Source organism: Neopelma chrysocephalum, unplaced genomic scaffold (genome assembly GCF_003984885.1).
Source record: "Neopelma chrysocephalum unplaced genomic scaffold, ASM398488v2 Primary Assembly neopelma1_80b, whole genome shotgun sequence".
Classification (NCBI taxonomy): domain Eukaryota; kingdom Metazoa; phylum Chordata; class Aves; order Passeriformes; family Pipridae; genus Neopelma; species Neopelma chrysocephalum.
Window position 1 is genome coordinate 5,326,456 of NW_020897742.1, and position 17,486 is coordinate 5,343,941.

Below are 17,486 nucleotides of genomic sequence, written 5' to 3' on the forward strand. Positions count from 1 at the left end.
CGTACAAGAAATAAGAGAACATGCTCAACTCCATGGAAATCCCCTCCATTCTATTGTGGACAGAAATGCTTTCCAGCCCCAAAGCTAGATTTTCATCAGTCCAGTATATCTATGCATGATCAGCAAAGGTTTTGCCCAGAATACTGTTTTCAAAGCACAGCAAATCAAAATCATCCGTATTATTTGTTTAGAACAAAACAGTACAAAACATACTTTGAGAACTTCAAACAAAGCTGGTCTGCTTCCCAGGGTATAATCTTTTCTTTACTGTTCTTGCAACTCTTGCAAACTAAACTGGCAATCTTAATCCTGAAGAGGAAAAAGAAATTTGGAAACCACCTCCTTCTGTTGAGAGGTTTGTTGCTTTTCTCTCAGGCTCGTGTCTGCAATTTCTACATCAGACTGCCTACCAATATGAAATTATCCTTGCAAACGTTTCTGAAAGTTATTGCTCAGAGATTGGAGAGCAGCACACCTTGATTCGTTCACTGTGTTGTTACCTCCTTGTAGCAGTAAACCTGCATTATATGGGAAAACTGTGGTTTAAGCATGTTTTAAAATGGCTTTTTTGTAGACTCTTTGCTAACTCATGTTCTCCTTCCCAAAAACCCCCACGGCCAGTTCTTATCTCTGTCTCAGGAATGTCCTGAGAAGATATCAAGTCTTCTCATTGGACCTTGTTAACCCTTTCCTTATTTGGCTGTTCCCTGCCTAATTGGTGTTTTGTAAGACCCCTTACCTTACATGGTTCCCTTTGACCCTCCCAAGAGCTATATAAACCCCTACCCTACAATAAACTCTCTCTCTCACCTCCTCTCCACATGCTGTGTGCTGTCTCTCCATCTGCCATGGGACCGCGTGGGTGGGGGGAGGGGTGAGCACCTAACCCCTCCATGCGTCCAGGATCCTGAAGAAACCCCTGGAGCTGGAGTAACCCCTTCCCTATCCACCTCAAGCCTTCGGAAATGGAACCCCACAATGGGAGGAATGCACCCAGACCTCCTTACTCTGCAAACTGTAGCTGGAAAAGATGTGACAGCTACAGCCATGATAATGAGAAGATAAATAGATATTTTATGTAAAGCTTTTTGTTCTGATGGACTAAGCATTAAGTGCTAATATAGCTCAGCTTGAAGTTCATTCTATTACTCCACTGAGGGAGTGGAGTATCTAAAATGAGTTTTACAATAAAGGTAGCAATATTTGGTGCTTCTTGCTGTGACAGAAGAATTCTTCACTTCTATGCAGACCAGGGTATAGAAGCGGTTGTGCTGTGTGGCTCCTGATGAATGAAGGGGCACTCTGTCCCTGGCTTGTGGTTACAAGAAGCAGGTTGGCTTGGCTTTGAAGTTAAATAATTCTGTGCTATCTCAGGTACTGTCATTAGTTCTGGCTGTATAAACTGGATGAAAAGAGTTTAATCTCCCCTCAAGAAAGAGGCAGATGGAGGATTGTGAGCAGGCTACCACGAGGAGAGGCAGACCCTGGAGCTGATGGGGAAGGTCTCTGCAGGCATTGCCTGGAAGTTCCCCTCTTCAGCCCTGTCTTGTGACAGATGCTGAAATGAAGTGAGATAATGCGACCCATTACTACTTTTCTTCCCCCCCTCCCCCTTATACTCAATTTTCTTGAATATTTGAAGTGGTAGAATGTAACCAGGTTACAGCATTTTTTTTTTAAATGGCTGTGTATAACATTTAAAAGGGTAATGTTCCCAATTCACCCTGTGCAGCAGGTGTGGGTCCTGTGCCTCTGCTTGAAGGGCCCCTGCTTTCCCCTCACCGGGCTGTCTGGAACAGCAAGGCAGGCACAAGGGTGCAGGTCTGTTCATGAGCTCCTGCCCTAAGGCATTTCCACACTGTCTACTCATTCCTTCTTGTGTGTCAAGCTGTGAGAACACCTTAATCTGGCAGCACGGATTTCAGATCTCTCTGATCTTAAGCCTCTAGACTCAGTACCGGGTGATTCAGGGGGAGAGGGGAGATAGTGTTTTGGGATAATCTGTCTTAGAAGCACTTTTCTTGTAATTCCATTATTGGGGATTTTAGTGATTGCGGTTTATGCCAAGGACTGTGCTTGTTCTGAGCTTAAAGTACAATCATCCTTTGAATGCTTGTCATAATATTTTTCATGCAAAATTTGAGCTATATGGAACAATGACAATGTTTAAAAGTATATTTTACTCAAGCAAATAATCTTTTCAGTTTTACTTGCTGTCAAAGCTGACTTAATCTTATTGTTATGGGCTGTTTTGTTCTTAAAAATATATTGTTATATATAAAGTTAATAATCAAGATTGTGTGAAAATCCTGAGGCACACAATTAAATCCTGCACATGCAGGCACAGGACAATAAATTCTCTTTAATTATTTGCATCAAGCCTGGGCAATTAGTCAGTAAATAAGGTTGTTAAGTGCAGTCTTTCTCTTATCTAAGCAATTCATTCTCCTGGTCAGGTGTATTAAAGCAGGAACATTGTCATTTATTTCCATTTTGTACCTGCTATCATTCCTTACATCTTTAAGGACATGCATATCTATGTGATATTATCTGAGGATTTGGCTTGTTATGATTTCTACATCTGGAGTACTAATATAGTTAATAGATGTGATTGACTTTGCAAAATAATGAAAATGGTACTTTATTTTATGTCAGTTTCATGTTCAAATTTCTATGTGTGCGAGAAGTGTCCCTGGTAACTCAGTGGTAAATCCTTCCCTGAAAACGTGGTCAGTGTCAAAATGAGTGTAGTCTCTCCAGAAGTGTTATAGCACTACAATCCCTGAACATAGGATTGAATGTTATTTCAGAACTGAAATTAAGCAGCATTTCATCTCCATCAGTCTAAAAATAATTATTTGGAAAACTAAATTTAGGTTTGCTGTGACAAAGGGTATTCAGATGATGGAGGAACTACAGTCTGTTATTTGAAAGGAGGTATTTATCTTTTTTTTTCTGATTTTTGCTGTTGTGATGAAAGCTGTGCAAAAATTAGAATTTTACTCTAATAAAAATTTCTGTATAAAAGAATCTTGAAGTCTAAAATGCACAAAACTTTTTGCAAGTGAAACACCTGTCTTAAAATGGTCAAAAAGTATGGTATATTGGAATGACTCTCAGGAGGCAATGATCCATTATAAGAAAATGTAATTCAGTGTTGAACTGAGAAAGTTGAAACAATTTTAGTTAGTCCAGTATTAAGATATTGTAAATTAATGTATTACCAACCCCGCCTGCTCTACATTTAACTGTTTAGATCCTGCCCTTGCATAAATGCCAGTGAGAGTCAATTGTCTCCATGTATTCCTGTTCACAGTTTGAAAAGAGCTTACAAGCACTTGCACATACATACAAGAATTCTTTTTAAACATTCTGTTTCAGAGCTATTTCAATAAAATAGCTGCATTCAAGAATTAGCACACTGTGAAAATTATTCATCCTTGTTCCATAAATAAGGCAGAGGTTTGTCTTAAAACAAGCATTTTTTGTAAATCTATGGAAATCATTTACTTTGGTGAAATTAGTGAAATCCATTTCATTGGGTCCAGCATGTCCTGGGACAGAAAGCCTTTGACCTGGCAGCCTGTATGCTTTCCATATTCTGTTATGCAAATATGAGAATTCATAAGAGACTTTGCCTCATTCCTGTTACCCTCATTCCAGTTGATTGTACAGTTTATCTACTTCAGACAAATCTATGCACAGTCTCCCAAAACTAGCAGCTTCTGCCCACAAAAGCAACATAAGCTTGTTTTACTATTACTTGCACATCAGTGACATTGTGTTCAGTGTGTCAGGCACAAAGAGAATTCCCATCCCAGTGAGTTTAGAATCTGAAAGTATCAGGCCTGATATTCAGTTTACACAAAACAACATAATCCCATTCAAGCCAGTGAACTCTGTATTACATAAGCAAAGGGCCTTGCTCATTTTTTCAAACAGGTGAAGATTTGTTTTTTTTTTTAGTAGCAAGACTAGGAACAAACTAGGCAGTGTTTTTATCAAGCTCTGCCATAGTACAAGAAGAGACAAAGGACTGGTCAGAAAATAACTCTATTTCATAGAATAAAAAACAAAATCATACCCACAGGTAGTTCAGAGTCATGTCAAGGTACATGTCTGCTTCTGATCTGAACTCTTCAGACACTGTTTTCCCCATTCCCACCCCCACACTGCAATTTGTGCACAAACAGAAAGGCTTCCCTGTGCAGTCATCCCGGTGATATCAGATGTCCCTCCCCTGCAGCCCTAGGTGACATCCCAGCTCATTCACCCTATGTGTTTTTCATGTTGCTTGCATGGGGTTGGGATCATACTTATTGCTCATCTACTTTGTCCAGGTCAGATGTAATTTGTTCTGTGCAATTCTGCTTCCCCTGGCAGATTAAGTCTGATGTGGTTTTCTCACTTTCTGTTTCATACTGCTATCTTCTCTGAGCAGATATAGGCCCAGCTTAGTGCAAATATATCTTTTGTCTGCAATACCCATGAGATTTCTTTTATTATTAGTGGTTTGCTAATTTCCCATGATCTTCTTTCTGTGCAGCACATTGTAAATATGGCACATCCACATTACAAAATTCTTCCTCCTCCTCTTCTTCATGTATTTCTGTACTAGATTATGAGACATTTAGGGCAAACAACATAGTATTGATACATAAAGAAGAATACAAAATTTTTCCCAAATAAAACATGACATGCTGCTTCTTAAAGTATAGCCTTACTGGAAGAATGCATTATCCTCAGTTCTTTCAAAGTTACAGTACAAGTTCACATGGCACGTTCTGGTTAGCCGGGAGATGTTCTTATAAAGTTCAGAATCTCATCTGAATGCAGATCTGAATGTTCCCAAAGTTTGGAATGAAAAGATCACATCTGTAATATTGCATTACATATGTTTAATTTTCAGATTTTATGCTGTCCTTTGTTAATTGGAGTTCCTTCCCTGTTCATTTTACTGGCATTTTGAATTTCAAGGTACCTTTCTGTCTGCAGAGCTCAGCTACAGTATTAGATGTCCAAACCCAAGCCCTGACAACAGCAACCAACCTTGTCCTCATTTCAGACTGCCTGTTTGGCTTTTTGTACCTGTCCAGTTTACATGACATTGCTAATATCAAACTCTTCATGAAGGTTAGATCTTCAATTTGTAGAAGCTGACATACCTTCCTACATCTGCCACACCCAAACTGAGAAGTTGCCAGGTTCTACCAACCAGCCACCACACACTGAGGAGCTACATGCGAGTCTCCACAGGCTCTTGGATCAGGAAGGTTCTTCCTGATCATAGAATCAGAGAATATATCCTACACTGCACTGTGTAGGTGTCATGGGGTTTATACTCTGCTCCACCATCACTGTAAGAGTAGGTCACTGAGAAATACAATCCAGAGTCACTTAGAAAATCATCAGGCTGATCCCCAGATCTGCCTCTTTTCCCTCCTCCACTGATCATTCAGTAGTGGCAGATCTATCACTGGGGTGGGAAGTACCATTCTCCCTCTCTCATTTCTTCTCCTGAGTAGTTCTTCTGTCAATCCATGGCTGTGTCCCAAGACCACCAGCTCATAGATATGCTCTCTGCCTTCCAGGAGAGCAGCAGCAGGGATGTCTGGGCATGTTTCCCCTGGCTTGGGACATGTTTTGCATCTCACATTTGCCACAGGTTTGTTCATTCTGTGCTTATTGCCCAGGTCAGGTGCCAACTTTCCAAACTTTTGTGCTGTTTCTATCCTTATCCTGCTGGTACCAGCCACATGTGAGGGCCACCGGAGCCACCCAAACTTTCCAAACAAGAATAGTAATACCACGGGGGACATATAGTAACACGGTGTCCAAAGGTTGATACTTGGACAAGCTGGGTAACAGAAGGTGGGAAGAGTTAACCACTGCCTGATCCTGCTTTAGCAAAGACTCACTGGGCTTCAAGCTAGGCCTGCTTTATGGCACTGAGTTGAAAAAGCAAATGAACAATTAAATTCCTACATTTAGATTGCGAGTCCAGACATTTCGAATCCAACCAGGATCTTTCATCAACGGAATCTGAAAGAAACAAAAAATAATGAGAAATAATGCAGTTAATTAACAATACAGAGAAGTTAACATATACAAGCCTCAATCATGGTCCTTGAAATGCAGCTGCTCTTAATGAATACCTCTCCTGTGATTCTTTTGTAAGCCACATTGCCCTTATGTCATCCTCACTCTTCATCTGAACTGAGAAATGTTCTCAGTTCTCTCTTTCTGCCTCAGTTTTTAGGGGTTTTGCAGAAGGATTTAGTCCTCTGCTAGTAGGATCTGTGTCATCAGCTGGAGAGAGCTTGGAAGGAGGGGATCCCTGCGAGCTCTGAAGAAACAGGGACCACAACAGTCTCTATTTATCCTTTTGCAGTACGGGGATGCCCAATACAAAGGGCAGAGGTAGAGCTGTAATTCCACCCCACTGCCTAGGAAAAAGATCTTTTCATAATGCAGCATTCTTAGACCTGTTCATGGCACAGGAAGACCTCTAATATCAAGTAAAACAGGAAAAGAAGTTCTGTAGGACAAGAAGAACACACTTCACCCCCTTTGAAGCAACCTGGGGCTCAGGAGCCTCATAGCAGAGCCATGAGCCATGAGAGTGGCTGTACCTCCACAGACAGAGCCCCACAGCTGAGGTGGCACACAATTACTGTGACAACCTCTTTTTGAATGCACGGAAGTAGGAGTGAATGATGATTTCATTTTTAAAGAAGCCACACTTGCAAGACACACTGAAATAAATTAATATCCACTAAATAGGGTAAGCTTCCAGTGTTGTTGGAGATGAAGGGCTACATGTTTAAAATAAAAGGAAAAGTTATTGAAGAGAAATTCTGAACTGCATTTTATACTACTTTTTATTTCATACTGAAATGTCATACTGAAAGAACTAACTCTACAGGATCAATAAATATGATGATAACGAAAAAATAATTTGAAAGATTTCCCTTTCTTGCCTTGAAGAATTAACTTCCAAATGTGGCCAGGTTTGCTGGTGGTGTGTTCTGAAAATACTCATATTTCCTCATATTCAAATAGTAAAATTTTTCAAACACAAATGCTCACCAGAAAAAACCCAACCCATTCTGCTCTCTATCATTCCCAAGTTATACGAAACCTAGAATACTCTGTGGAATTTTACTAAGCAAATAGAAAAGGCATGAAATTATTCTTTTTCTGAACTTTCTTTTATTTGAATTAAGATAATGAAACAATTACAAATAAGGAGCAATCAGAAACAAAAAACCAAGAATTACAGAAATAAATTCGCCCAGTTCTAGTAAGTGCAGTTCTTAAGGGTTTCTTTACTGTTCATTACACTCACATACTCTGTTATATGTATAATTAAAATAACATTTAGGGGGGGATGTGACAAGTGAATTTGGGGTGGCACCATCAGAAGACATAGAGGTTTGGCACACAGCCCTTCTCCGTTTACCATAATATCTTGCACTTGAACATTACACTAGGGATTGCACAACACTATTCAAACAGAATTTACTGAGTCTCTCAACAATCTTATGGACCAGGAGGTATTATAAATTCCATTTTTCAGATTAAGAAACTGAGACACACCCTGATTAAATGACTTATCTGCATTACAAAGGAATTCTAGCATCTGAATTAGAAATAGATCTTTACATGTGGCCCATTGTTTTAACAAGTGGTCTATCCTTTCTATTCTCAGAAGCAGAATAAAAATACTGGCATTATTGCATCAATAATTAAATGAACAGAAACACTCTTGCAGGCTAAATTATTAGTTGAAGTACACATGCATATTGTATGCAAATGTTGAATTCAATATAATTACAATTTCTTGTTGCGTGTGCCTGTTTGTGTCTCAAAGATGTCATAGAATGGTTTGGATTGGAAAGGACCTTAAAGATAACCTTGTTCCAACTCCCCTACTGTGGGGAGTATAAGCTTTATGAGACCAGCTTGCTCAAAGCCCCATCCAACCTGACCTTGAACCACTTCCAGGGATGGGGCATCCACAACTTCTCTAGGCAGCCTGTGCCAGTGCCTCATCACCATCATAGTAAAAAATTTCTCTCTAATATCTAATATAAATCTACCCTCTTTCAGTTTAAAGCATTCCACCTTGTCCTGTCACTACATGCCCTTATAAAAAGTCCCTCTCCAGGTCCCTTGTTGCCCATTTAGTTACTGGAAGGTGCCCCAAGATCTCCCCCTGGGGTCTCAGCTTCTCCAGGCTGAACAACTCCAACTCTCTCAGCCCGTCTTTATAGGACAGGTATTCCAGCCCTCTGATTATTTTTGTGTCCCTCCTCTGGACCTGCTCTAACAGGTTGTCTTGATTTCTCTTTGGTGTTGAGGTACATTGTGGGGAGGTGGGGGAAGCTTGGAGATTGGATTTTTGTGGGGTAAAACCTCCACACAGGTCCACACCTTTCCTGTGCTGAGGACCCCAGAGATGGAAGCCACACTCCAGGTGGGGTCTCACCAGGGCAGAGTAGAAGGGCAGAAACACCTCCCTCGATATGCTGGCCACGCTGCTTTGGCTGCAGTCCAGGATACAGTTGGCCTCCTGGGCTAAGTGCACATTCTTTCCTTTTCTTTCTTTCTTAAAAACAATCAAAGTTCCCTGATCCAAAAAACAAATCTCCGAAACATAATAATAGGAACTGCCACAGGAAAACAGTATGTTTCATCAGCAAAAAAGTCAACAGTGTGTTGCAACAGAGTTGGTAATTGTACAAAAGTGCCTGTGCATTCGGTTCGTCTGAAAAACAGTGATCAGAGACAGTCCTGTAAAACATTCTTTGTGTACTGGTGCAACAACCACGCGACTCTCCAGGATCCCTGCCAGCAGTCTGAAAGTACAGTTAATGTTGCGGTTTAGTATTTGATCTTTAGAGTTTTCTAATTGCTGCTCCTGCCCGCTTTTGAAAAACAACCCTAAGGAGCTTTCATTCAGTCCTGTAATTAATGGAAAAATTTAGTATTTATTGAATGATATTTTGTCCATTTTCAGAGTGACAGTTGTAAATCGACTGTCTGCTTTTCCTACTTAGTAGGCTTGGAAATGCAAACTGACAGGAGCAAAAATCATTTTAAAGCGGACACAATGTATTAAATCTTTTCTTCAGCTGTGCCAGCCTCTGTAGGCACCCTGCTGACCTTAGAGAACAAGCTAATGTGGGGAAAAGATGACTTCGCACTTAAATTAGTGAAATAGGACACAAGTGCTATTCCTGTACAAGACAATCAGAGTCAAGGCACAGGCAGAGTCACTGGGACGCTCTGGCCTGTGCCCTGTCACTGGAAGAACAGCACTTGGCACGGGTGCCTCGGCCAGCTGGCAGCTCCCAGTTTGGGAATGAGCACAGAGCATTTCCAATAGGCGTCTGAAGGGGGCCGACCGGTTTTGGGTGCTGATGGAGTTTAATAGCATGGAGGTGTCTAGATTACACGAGTAGCATCAAAGCCAGAGAATGGGCACTGTCACTGTTTAGTTCATTAACACCAGTGTGGCAAAGAGATCCAGGTCGCCTCTGGAGATACCTGAACCTTTTTCCGTCCAGAAGTGTGGGCATGCCACAAGCCTTATTGCTCAGTCCTCCTGATGACTAAAATTAATATTATCCTCCTAAACTATCAGGGTAAATTCAATAATATTAATAAGAAAACTGTAACTTCTGGTGCAAAGCTAAATTTGCCTTTTGACCTCTAAAAAGGGTCTTTATGACCCTATATTGCCCAGTCTGGCAGCATTAAGCCAAGCTGTATTTTTCCCAACTAAACATGAAACATTTAAGAATTAAGATATTTCTTACAGCTGATAGAAGGTGAAGTAAAACAGAAGACTCAGAGGTAACAGGCCTGATATCTGCAAGAGAACTTCATACTCTCACTAGAGGGAAAAATACATGTTATATTAAAATATTTCAAGGAAAAAATGAAAAGGTAATAACTGTAATCCGTGTCTCCTTGGGAGAGATATAGACACGCAGTGAGCATGAAAGAAAACAGGAAACATTTAGGCATTAGGAAAACTTTATGATAACAGGACCATATGGCTTGCTGGAAGAAGCTGAGATCTTTCAGAGCAGGCTGAACACGCATTTTTCAGAAACGTTTTCATTATAGCTGAATTTGCCTGTAGGCATAGAAATGGACCAGATGATCTCTGAGTCTCTTTCTGCCTTGTATTCTATTATTCTGTGATGAAGTGACACAGCAGAATGAGTGTGCACTTTCAGGAGTTCTTTTCTAACAATGAAATCTCACAGTGGAAAAAAATTCAGAAACTGGTGGTGAAAACCCTGTTATATATATATGTTTATATATTGTGCTGGTTTAAAAGTTAACCAGCAAGGCAAAATGAACTCAATTCAAAAGAGAGATTTATAAGTCAGAATAACAATTTATTAAAATAATGCAATAAGTACAATTATACAGACAGACAATTGGTTTTAATCCACAAAACCCAAATGTACAAACCCAGCACCCTGGGGTATGAACAAAAGTGGTGTACCTTGGCCCACCCCCCCGAGTCCAAAGCAAAGGGAGAGGGAATAAACCTGCTGGTGGGAGAGCTGCTGGAGTCTGGTCAGAAGTGGTGATTGCAGTCCAGTCGAGGGTGGTGGTCTCAGCCTGGTTGGGAGCAGCGGTGGTCTGCTGTCTTCCTCTGGGTCCCACGAGAGAGAGCCCCAAGGCTCTGAAACTCCCAGTTATATACTCTCCAGTTCAGGCGGGAGTGCTCAGTCCCTCCCTCAGAGTAGGGAATTCCATAAAAGGGCATGTGGATGCTCAGTCCCTCTTATCAGAGCGGGGAATTCCATATAAGGATATCAGAGCGGGGAATTCCATAAAAGGGTACAGGAACATCTTCCCACCTTGCAGGCCTCTACTGACAGCAGTTCTTGGGAAATGGCATGGAGGCTATAGAATACACAGCCTTGGGCTACACCCATCCAGGGATGAATTGGTCCCAGCCGTTCTAACCAGGACATATATATATATGTTTTGAATCTGACTAAGGAAACAATGCAGAAACGAGTTATAAGGAAGCATGGCAGAGTAGCCAAGGGATGGGCAGGGTGACCTAAGCAGCTCTTCTGTCTCAAACTTCTGACTCAGTCTCACGATCTCACCTGACTGGTGTTTAGCCTGTCACATTGATGCAACAGATGTTGTAAACAAAGTTACTCATTTGTGAATTACTCAGGTAATTTAAATCAGATTCCTACAGTAATCATGCCTCTAAATGTAGTTAAGTACACAGTGTATGTGTGCTTCATTGCTGCTAATATCAGATTGAAACATCCAATTACTTCCCTTGAGGAGCATTTGATTTTACAAAACAATCACAAGAGCCACACCTGCTGCCCAGAGGTGAGTTACATTTTCTCTGTAGTGTGGATGCCTAGTGCAGAGCAGATGATCTGTTCTGTCACAGTGACCCAGAGCTGGTGCCTTTTGTGAGAGGATGCTACCTCCACTACAGAGTAAATTTTAAGCAACAAAGAGGAAGGAGGGACACCTTCTTTCAAAATAAGATGACAACCTAATTTAGGCACATGACCAAATTACCTTTCTAAGTGACCTAGAGTAAGAAAACCATTTCCTAGTATCTGGAGTAAGTCAGGTTTGACTGACAACTTTAGTTTTCCTGGAGAGGTTGTAATTAGAGTCAGATGAAGCTTGGGACATCAGTAAATAATGATTAAAAAAACGTAACTACAGAGAGTTCTGTCAAAAACTGCAGTAATGATTTCGTAGTTAAATGGCCTGATGTCTTAACATATCAAGCCAAAAAATTCCTGTCTACATTTAGCTTCTACAAGAAGGCTACCTAAATATAGCCAGCGGTCTGTAGGAGGCCCAATGGGGCTGTAGCCCATGGAGATCTCCACAGAACTGTTTAAGTACTTTGCAACACAGAAATTATATTCAAGTTTTATTGTATGAAGCAGAGGAAGCATGACAAAAAACCAGTACTGCCTTATCAACTCACTCAAACCTGGCCCATGTAGTTGCTTCCCAGTCAAAGGAGCCATTATAGTCAAGGAGCCTGGTAGCTCCAGGGTCCCAAGACATCACATGGAGACAGAGGAAAAGGTGTAGGGTGGAAAGATCACAAGCAGCTTGGAGTCTCCAAACTTGCCCAGCCCTCACAGCCTCTATTGCTCTGGAGGCAGCATGGGACCCAGGGTAGCTCTTACAGTGCAAGCACGGTATTGTCCCTGCCCCATCACTGCTAAAAATATGGATACCTGCATTTTAATCATAGAATTATGGAATGGCTTGGGTTGGAAGGGCTCTTAAAGATCATCTTGTTTCAACCCACCACCACCATGGGGTCAGATGCCACCCACTAGACCAGGTTGCTCAAATTCCCATCCAACCTGGCCTTATACACTTCCAAGGATGGAGCATCCACAGCTTCTCTGGGTAACCTGTGCCAGTGCCTAACCACTCACAGTAAAGAATTTCTTCCTAACATCTAATATAATCCTTTTTTAGTTTAAAACTGTTCCACCTTGTCTTATCACTACGTGCCCTTGTGACAAGTCGCTCTCCCTTTTTTATATAAGCCCCCTTCAAGTACTGGAAGGCTACTCTGAAGTCTCCTCCAGGCTGAACAACCCCAACTCCTTCAGCCTGTCTTCATAGGAGCAGTGTTCCAGCGCTTTTGTATCCCTCCTTTGGACCCGCTCTAACAGGTCCACATCTTGCCTGTACTGCGGCCCCCAGAGCTGGAGTCAGTGCTACAGATGGGGTCTCACCACAGCTCCTTTTGATGCAACCCAGGGTACTCTCAGCTCTGGGCTGAGGGTGCACATTGCTGGCTCACGTCCAGCTTTTCATCCACCAGGACCCTCGAGACCTTCTCTGCAGGACTGCTCTCAATGAGTTCATTTCCCAGTCTGTAGTACCTCAAGTTCCTAAGCGATTTAAAAATCCAGACTTATGCTGATTCCTGTGTAATAATCCTGCCTCTAAATTAAAAAAACAAAAAACAAAAAACAAAAAACAAAAGGTGAGAATGTCTATGGCATTTCTGTCCCAGAGCTCCAATATTCTTGCTCAGCATCAGTGGGAGAAGAGGAACTGTCAGGGTGCTGCAATCTGCAGCAGGGCTCAGGCATAGTGGTTTGCTAACAACACTGGAAAGTGAGTTTTAGTAAAGTTAAAAATAAGGACTGGAGGCAAGACACTACATGGCAGTTCATTTAGTCCCACACCTCAGTAAGTACATCCCAGCACTGGGTTAACACAGGGGACTCCAAGTACATCCTGAAAGAGCCTCATGCCAGGTCTGGATTCTTCCTGCTTAGCTCCTCCCTTTTCTTAACCTCACATTAGTCACTCACAGAAAGAATTATCAGCTGTTTATCTAAGATCTTACAACATAGGTTGATAAAGGCTGTTTTGTCATCTCCCACAGACCATTCAGCTGGGTGGAGCATGTTTGGCTGCCACCACCATTGGCAGAGATGGTGGCCCCACCACCACACCTGAGCTTGCTTTTGGCGGATGTTTTAATGGCTGCAGTTAACACTGCACCTGGGAATGTTTCTCTTAGGAACCACCTCAGGCTACCAAAAGGTGTTTCATGAGGTGATGTTTCCACATCACCGGATCTTCACACCCTCCCTCATGGCATCAGCCTTTCCAGACTCAGAAGCCTCCCAGCCCACTCCTTTCCAGGGCAACTTCACCATGAGCCCTGGAAATGGGGGCTACTGGCCACAGCTTACCCCAGACCACTGAAGAAGGCCATACATGCCGTTCACCAGAGAAGGATTTAAATGGTTGCTTCTCCTCACAGCCAAGGGCAGAAAGCTGGCAGGTAGTGGAGCTGCATGACCAAGGTATCTGCACTGCACATGCCCTTGTGCATTCGATTGACCTTGAGGGCAGCTTTGGGCCATCCAGACCCTCGTTGTTAAGTACAAGACAGAGGAATTCAGAGTACTGAACTCAGGCAGAATATAGGATCTGCAGCCATGAAGAATCTGTAAATTTGGGGTTTTCATGATATAGAGCAGACAAAGCTGATGGTGCCCCACTGATGTTCAGTCTGAAACACAAGATACATGCTCAGTCATGTACCCAGAGGACCCTCAGGAGGCAAAAAAGGCAGGAACTATTAAGAAGCTCTTGGCTTAGTTCAGAGGGATTCTGGTCAAACAGGTACAGCAGTGGAGCTGAACTGGCAGCAGGCTTGTTTACAGGCTTGAGAAACTGGGCATGTGCCACTCTCTGGATCCCCAGGCTCCGCAGCACCCAGCAGTACACAGAATAAAACTGCTATGGCTGCTGTGCTGTGCCTGATCTTTAAATAATATCGGGCACAGATTGTGTTTTGGCTTGCTAGTAAACTTTGCCACAGGTCACATACAAACACCTTGTAGAAGGCTTTTGGAAAAGAGCATTTCCCTGCTTCCATTTGTTTTCTGTGCAAATTCAGGCATGAGTTTCAGCAGTGGGGATGGGGTTAGGCAGATGACAGCGCAAAACTGGGTGCTGTACACTGAAAAGCCGTGTGAGCCTTTCGTGTTGTGAATTAAACCCTTTGTCCATTTGCCTACAGCAGCTGCCTCCATAGTGCAGCACAAATATCGTGGCAAGTGGGAGGTAATGGCCTCATCTGGGGCTGACCTTTAAAAATCAGCTGGGCTTTTTATTCTTTCTGTTCACTCACTTTGTTTGCTTGTAGACTTTTACTCAGACGTCTTCCCTATGGGTATCTTGGCTATTTTAGGCTGCCAGTGAGGTTTTCCATCCTCCTGGCCATTGATTTGTGGTAAGCCTCCCATCAGAATACAATTTATTCAGAGAAGATTAAATTTTGCCACAGAGGTTAGTTCTATCAAGTCAGTACTGATATCTAAGTACTTACATATAAGTCACTGTCCAGAGTCAGCAAGGGCACCAACAGTAACAGGCACAACAGGTTTTAAGATATGGCTTCATGACAGGTTTGGAACAGTCATAACAAGCCTGCATTAAAATGCAAATGAATTAAAATATACTTTTTTCCCACTTTTTTCTGTCTATCTAGGATAAAAATACTGATAGTTATGCTATTCTTTCAAACCTTTAAGAAGTCAAATCTTAAAGCCTCACATGTGCATTACTAACAGCAGAAAAAAAACGTACCATTGTTTTGTATGTAGTTTTCATAGTTTTTAGAAGGATTTACTAGCCACAGCCTTTTATGGACTAAGTTTAGGTCATTTCGTGGAAACATGGGTATGTTTGTAATATGGAGAGGGCAGACCTTTTGTCCCATGATCAGATTTCTGCAGTTGAAACAACAGGAGAGAAAAAATAATCCCCCATCTGAGAGGTAGGTCAGGAAGTTTGGAAACTTCCATTGCAGCTGGCACTATTGCAGGCTGTCTGTACTCTGCTGCACAGCCCAGCTAACCTCGCTCTGCTTCTGTTTTTTCAAATTAAAATAGAGAAAACATTATCAACTTCAGACTACCGTTATGAAACTGAATTTCTCAGTGTTCACAAAGGTTCTGAGCTGCTTGGGTCAGTACACAGGGCTCACGTGTAGTAAAAACTGCGTGTATGCAACAGTAAACACACGTTCATAAATAGACTTTGAAAGCAGTTCCCTACTGGCTTTTGTCCAGAAAGGCAGAAAAAAAGGAGGAGGGGAAAGCTCACTATGCCTTTTCATTGGAAGTGATTTGTTTTTCTCACTAGTGCTACACATTGTTCAGGACTATTTCTAGGAAGAAGGCAGTCATAAAACCCAATCAACATATGCTGCAACGTTGCTGACTAGAAGAAAAACAGCATGTGCAGAACAAGGGGAAGTCTTCGAAACAAATTCTTGGAAAGTATCTCAGAATGCAATGGGACAGGAATGTGTTATTTCTGTGGTGCATGTTTAGTATTTGTTCACACAGAAAGCTTTAAAAGTCTTTCAAAATATTTTTTAAATGTCCGTAATCCCTTGTGCTTAACTGGGCTTTAATTAATACTAAAATAATTGCATTGGCTTTAAAATTCTTTCACCATATAACAATGTCAAACTTTTAGAAGTTCCCTGCCTCTTCTCCTTTTTCCTTCAGTATTTTGCCTAAACCAGGCTCAGTGGCAAGGCAGCCATTGGTCTCTTTGTTAAATGCCATATAGTTTTTCTCCAGGCAGCACAATCCTATGGGTGAAGCTTTACAGATCCCTGGCTGTAGAGAATAATGTTTATGTCACCAGTTTGTGTCACCACATGGGGCTGGCTGACTCAAGAATAGAGCAGCTCCAAGTGTTTATTTAACACTCCTGAAAATGCCACTGCACCTAGGCTGGCAGTGAAGCAATGCTGGATTAATAGAACATAACCAGATGCCCTCAGGAATGCTTTGGGACCTGGTTTTCTGGATTTATAGTTTAAGAACAATACAGAGAGACAGGTAGCAAGACCTACACCACAAACCTCACCCAGCATCCAGCAACAGGGCCAAGGACATCAGAGATCCACCTCTGTCAATGGAGGATCCCAAGTGCTGTTTATGTTGCCTAAAAAAGAGCTATTTTCCCCCATAAGTTAAATCAAGGGAACATTCAAAGCTCCATTTTGTAAATAATCTTTTCTTGAGTGCTTTGGGCTTCAGAGGCAATCCTGCATTCAGACGGATGAAGAATTATTAACTGCTCTGTGAGAAATTAACACCTCCTCATACTCCAGACTGGCAGGATCCATTTTTAAATTACCTTCACAGATTAGGTAGTCAGCAAAAAGAGAGATGGTGGCAGGAGATAATCTGTTCACTGTAGCAGGCTACAGCATATTTACTCATAGCCTCTTCATTATCCAATGCCCATAATGTAATTATTCCTATGTAAAGGGATTCCTGCAGAGGGCAAGCACATATGTCCAGCTGTCCTTGTTTTGCTTGAGCTGCCAACGCAGGACTTTACATTTTCAGAGCCTCTCTCATGCAGGTCACAGTCTTCATTATATGGCAGCAGTTGAGCAGCAAGATGCCTTGCCTCTGGGATGGGTTGTTAATGCTAGTGTTAGTGAGATAGCACTAGATTTGGAGTCCCCATGGCATATAATCCAAAGATGTTTAATGTAAGAACCCCACTGTATTCAGCCCAGATGTACTTGTCTGACTTGAGGAACAGAGAATAGTTCCCCTTAACTTCAAGGTCACATTTCTTAAGTGGGATCAGGTCCTGGGGCTGCCCCTTTTACCTGAGATAATCTTAAAAAAGGTGGTTATGCCTGGATTCCCTTTCTAATCAACAGGAAGTGTAGCATTGCTAAAGCATGATCCATTTGAGCTTCCTTTGGACAGCATGACATAGAGCACTCAAATCCAACCTGTTTTCTGTAAATGTACCTCTTGCCTGTCTTGGAAAGACCATTTCCAGAACTGCCTGCTATTCTTTTTACATTATGTTTTTCACCCTTTTTCTTCTACAGGATAGATCTGCTTTTGTACCTTCTCTAAAGCATACCACTT

General features: G+C 41.9%; 1 protein-coding gene across 4 annotated transcripts in view; it reads right to left on the reverse strand.

Annotated features, from left to right (window-relative positions):
- LPIN1 (lipin 1) overlaps positions 1-17,486 on the reverse strand; it is an 80,497-nt gene that overhangs the window by 52,156 nt on the left and 10,855 nt on the right. For all 4 annotated transcript variants that reach the window (XM_027690310.1, XM_027690309.1, XM_027690311.1 and 1 more), the window contains exon 2: positions 5,986-6,042. In XM_027690310.1, coding sequence (XP_027546111.1) covers positions 5,986-6,033 — 48 coding nt within the window. In that variant the 5' untranslated portion in view covers positions 6,034-6,042. The remainder of the gene's footprint in view (positions 1-5,985; positions 6,043-17,486) is intronic.